Source organism: Anguilla anguilla, chromosome 6 (assembly GCF_013347855.1).
Source record: "Anguilla anguilla isolate fAngAng1 chromosome 6, fAngAng1.pri, whole genome shotgun sequence".
In the NCBI taxonomy this organism is placed as follows: Eukaryota; Metazoa; Chordata; class Actinopteri; order Anguilliformes; family Anguillidae; genus Anguilla; species Anguilla anguilla.
In genome coordinates, this window is record NC_049206.1 from 21,438,192 (window position 1) to 21,443,379 (window position 5,188).

General features: G+C 44.7%; 1 protein-coding gene across 1 annotated transcript; it reads left to right on the forward strand.

Annotated features, from left to right (window-relative positions):
* Window positions 1–1,167: 1,167 nt before the first annotated feature.
* LOC118230397 (monocyte chemotactic protein 1B-like) lies at window positions 1,168–3,177 on the forward strand. Its single transcript, XM_035423395.1, has 3 exons — window positions 1,168–1,307; window positions 2,060–2,174; window positions 2,610–3,177. Exons 1-3 carry the CDS (start codon window positions 1,208–1,210, stop codon window positions 2,788–2,790), a joined length of 396 nt encoding a protein of 131 aa, XP_035279286.1. The 5' UTR covers window positions 1,168–1,207; the 3' UTR covers window positions 2,791–3,177.
* The last annotated feature ends 2,011 nt before the right edge of the window (window positions 3,178–5,188 follow it).

Here is a 5,188-nt window from a genome sequence, read left to right on the forward strand (position 1 = left end):
CCCCTCTAGGAATGATACTGTAGCTTCATTTTCTAGTGAGTAAAACAGCTGTTCTTAGAAAACCATTGATTGAATACACTTAGATACTTCACTTTGTGCATCTTTCTAGATAAGGGCATCAACTAAATGTCATGTAACGTAATTGGCCACACTAACAATAATAATGACATTTAGAATGCCAGCATGATTATGATCATCATCATCGCCATCATTGCAATCGCAACAATTATGATCAAGATGGCCACGTCTATTTTAGGCTGTGGCGCGACGTAGGTTGAGAGAGAGGCGCTGCTCTGACAAGGGAGAGGGGCTAGAAAAAGAAAAGAGCAAAAGGGGGAGTAATGGGTTGTGCTGGCTTGTGGTGTAAAGGAGATGCGAGGTTTGCGTCAGCCTCAGAAAGCCCACCTGCATGTGCTTCTGCGTTATATTTTCCGCCCCTCGAGTCCCTCGCTGGAACGCAACGCGCCTGCTCCAGCGAAGAAGTTTCCTCCAGAGTCACACTTGTTCCCTGACAGGCCCGGAGACAGACCCTGGGGTTAAACACAAGCTGCCATTCCCAAATGAAACATCTCAGCCTTCTGTCTGAGATAGGGAGATTCACACAGAAATTTGGAATCATGATTAATCCATGACGACAAAGGCTCAAATGTAAATATGTGACAGCTGCGATTCATTGACGATAGCTGCCGAATCAGTTCATGTATGATAGCTGCAATTTATTAATAATGATAACTGCAATCAGATAGCTGTGATTCATCGCCACTGACACTGAGGATTGCTTGAGGGCTGAAACACTTGTTTCATGCTTGTCCTGCTCAGTGCTGTCACAAATAAAAAGTGAAACACTTGTAAGAACTGGGAAATACATCTTCATTGTTTCTGAGCATGACCCATCGTGAAACTTTATGTGCCCTTTATGGTCATAGCAGAGTGTGCAGGGATATTGGACTAAACAGCATCAAATGCCAAAAACTAGTACAAGTGCATCTGCTACACTGTGAAGCTCAGTACTTTTTGGCCACCAGAAATGAGACGGTACATTGACACCTCTCACTCATTGTCATGCCTTTTCCACTCACTGGGGGTGAGGTGGGTTTGGGGGGGGGGGTGCGCAAGAGGTGTGAAAGGTGGGTTGGCGGGGCTCGATAAACTCTCGGATCAGCAAAGGGTCGGCCCAGTAGCAGTTGAGAACAGTGTTCGGTCTGCAATGTCCATCGGCTGCCGTCTACCATTTTGGGGAGGAATGAAGCTCTTTCTCACCGCTGCCTTGTTCTGCGTTCTTGTGGCAAGCACCTGCGTCTCAGCCAGTAAGTTCAGACTTTGGGTTCGTTCTGACAGGAGTTAGCGGGGGGGGGGGGGGGGGGGGGGGAGTTGAGGTAGTGGGGGGAAGTGTTGGGTTGAGCAGTCAATCAGAGCAGTCCATTTCTAGTTCCCAGTGCATTCCCAGGAAATAGTTCCCAACAGTTTATATGTGTCTAGCTCATATCTAATAATGTTCAAGGAAGATTCAAGAAACATGACATACACGACATTCAAAGGACATCCAGGCTACTAGACACATTTTAGTGTGTTTTAAAATTGAACTTTTAGAAGTTCAAAAAAATAAAAAAACATTGGATGTTCATGAAAAGGTTGTTCAGCTTTGTTGCTCCAGTTAAAATAGAATTTGTGGGTAGGCGTTTTTAACTTTATCAGGAAAATTGGCAATGATGAATGAATTTGCCATTTCAATAATTACATCTGGAACATTCTTTAAATGCTACTGATTTGTATCCTCCATTAACTGTTTTTCACTTAAATGATAATGATCAGGTATTTTTACCAGTAAGTTTGCATGGGACGTGCCTGGAACATTCTTCTCTGACTTTGACAGCATTTGTTTGAAATGATAAATACATTATGAGACAATAAGACATCAGACGACTATATACGACACAGTAACACATTACAGTATGGTATTCCCCAATGTTCCCTAAACCTTTTGTGTTTGCTGGGTGTAGCTGAGTATGGGTTTACAGTTGATGGGAGAATGTCAATAATTAACGTCCTCTTTTCACAGCGAATGGGCCTGCTTTGAGCTGCTGCCTCACCATCACAGACACCAAAGTCCACCCGAAAAACATAGTGGATTACACAATCCAGAAGATTGGACTCTGTCCTGTAGAGGCAGTTGTGTGAGTATAAATCACTGTAGTAGTCCTGATTATTATAATTTTTTGTGCCCTATAAATAGAAAGCTTAAGAGACGTTTAACGTTGAGTAGTTCTGAAGCACTGGAAACTCCGCAGTGCTGAGGTTCACACCATCCCCTGAACAGAAAGTGATGCGCGGGTGGCACCGAGACGGTTGTTGCACATTACAATAGTCTCTAACTTTGACTCACTTTCAGTTGTTCGATTTTTTGTCTTCACAAGCATAGTTTGCCCATCTGTAATATCTGTCTAGCCAAAAGCCATTATGTGATACTTTGTTATCAGCCACACATTTCAACCTGTTGCCTAAGAAGAATGGTCAAGAAATAAAGATACAGATAGATTAATTTGGATTGGTGAAGGGGTTGCCGAACGGATGAACCGATGCCGTAATTTGCACGACTGGTCGTTGCGCAGGTTCCGGACACGGAAGAAGAAGACGGTCTGCTCTGATCCTGGCAAGGCCTGGGTTGCGAGGGCCATGGACAAGGTGGACAAGCTGAAGAAGGAGAGGGGGAGCGACAGAGCGGCGCGAGGGAAAGCCGCGCGGAACAAAGCAGGCCGACGCGAGCAGAGGAGACAGACGGTCAGCGCGTAGAAGAGGGAGGGCTGAATGCCCGGAGGGATCGATGGGGAGAGGAGGCAAAGAGCCTCGCTAATATGAATTCTGTTAAGAGAACGTGAAATATGCGTACTATATATCTTACCCCTGCTGTAAATGTCACACCTTCAGGCACCGTTCCAGGGTGAAGTAATCAAATTATTTCATTTCATTAATTTCTTTTTCTTTAAAATTTTATATTAATATTGAATCATTTATACTGCCCCAACTGTCAGAGTACGGGTAATATACTGTTGGTGGGTGGGGAATTAGGCAAACAGTATATGCTTATGTGAAACATAAATTTGTCGTTACTGTATAAATGTTGTGAGGGGATTTTTAATAATGACTCTCATCTAATAAAGCCAGCTACTATGTTCTAGACCTTTCTGGCAGTGTGACTTCCTGGAACATGATTAGCAGGGTGACCTGCTGATTGTTTCTTTCCATTAAATGGGGGTATGATCTAGACACAACATAAATTCCTTGAACTGGTTGAACAACTGATGCGTGAGGACCATGGGAACAAAGTTACCTAAGGACATAGTCACAGATTTAGACTCATTCTGGTTTCCTTAATTCTACACATCTCAAACCCTAATAGTGACCTGCTATTACCGGCCAATTCTTCAGATGGATTTGATATGCTTCTGACTGCCGGTGGCTACGCATCGCATATGTCACTGTGAAAGCCACAAGCTACGGATGTGCGCCATTTCCTCACTCCTGCTTCTGTGCCCTCAGTAATCAGTGTCACGAGGCTCAGCCGTAGATCGCTATCAACTGCTGCTGATGAGATAAGAGGTGAGACAAGGCAAGTCTGCAGACTCTGTTAACAGCTGAAACCGCAAATACTTTTCAGTAAAAAAGCTAAACCGGAAGGTTTCATTGCTTGTCTGCGTATGGCCGTGTTCGGGTTACTTTTGGGTGCAGCCAAAGAGTACTTTTATGTACTGCCTATATGTGTAACTGGAGGTTTGCCGAAGCGGTTCCTGTTAAGTACTATATGTTACACCATTTCATCATCAGGTGTGTACCACAGCCCCACCTGGGACCCAGCTGGAATGTGCAGCCAAGTACATGCGCAGCTCCATAGCAATTACAGTACGCTGCACCGGAGAGTCCTCTTTGTAACACACTGTGACAAGGAGCTTGTGCAGGTGTCTGATTTACTTCCCTCCCTGGGAAACGCTGCGTTCAGTCATTCATGGGTTCGGTCTGAGAGTGAGGGTTTCGGTCCGCTGGCTTTCCTTGCCCCACCGCCATACTCGAAACGCAGTCTCCTGCCGAAATGGCTGAATCTGCAGGACTTCGGACAAGCGCCATATGCCACTGACAGCGGGCGCTATGGAGGTCAGATGCGCTAGTCTGCGCTCTGCTGAACAGACAGAGGACCTGGCAGCCATGGGGCCCACAAATAGGACTCGATCATTTCAAACAGTGAGAGGAAAAAATACAGCAGGGGATTAGTTTCCCTAGTTTCATATTCAGCTTCAAAGACATTTCAGTGTATCAATTTCATTTACATAAATGTTACCCAAATTACATAAATTTCATTTTAGGCTAAAAAAAGCGTTAAAAAAAAATTTTAAACCAAAAAAAAAAACAAAAACAAACAAACAAGCTTCCAAACAAGCTTAAAGCATTATAATCACATAGACCTTTTCTGCATACTTGCTGCGAACAATAAACTATATTTGGGAGCATTACTGGCAGTATGCACATATCCTATGATTTTCCATACTTTTTTAGTTACCATTGATCATTTTAATGCCATAATTTATGAGGATGTGCAATGCTAACAACTTTTAGTTTCCTTTTTCTTTTTTGCTGTCTAACATACACTGCTCATCAGTTCATTTTTAAAGGAAGTGGTATTTACTTGTATTGTATATTTCTGTGCAGTGTGGTGCTGTTTCGGATGCGCACTCTCTGTGTTGTACTCTGCTGTGGTAGAGTGAGCCTCAGGGTGGCTGTGGGAGTGGGGCTGAGCGGTGTCTTTTGCCTAAGTAATGGCAGAAAGCAGAGAGATGTGAGAGTACAGTAATTTCCGAGGTTCAGAGTGGGCGAATCGCTGTGGTTTTCCGGCGGGAGAGAGGAAGAGGACGAAAGGTCATCACTCCCACTACTGCTCCAGTGGGAGGTGCTCTTTGTGCACTCAGTGCTTCCATTCACACACACGCACGCACACACACACACACACACGCACACACACACACACACACACACTCACGCACGCACACACTCACACACACACACACGCGCACACACACACACACACACACACACACTCACACACGCACACACTCACACACACGCACACACACACACACATGCACACGCACACACACACACACGTACACACACACACACACACGCACACACGTACACATAC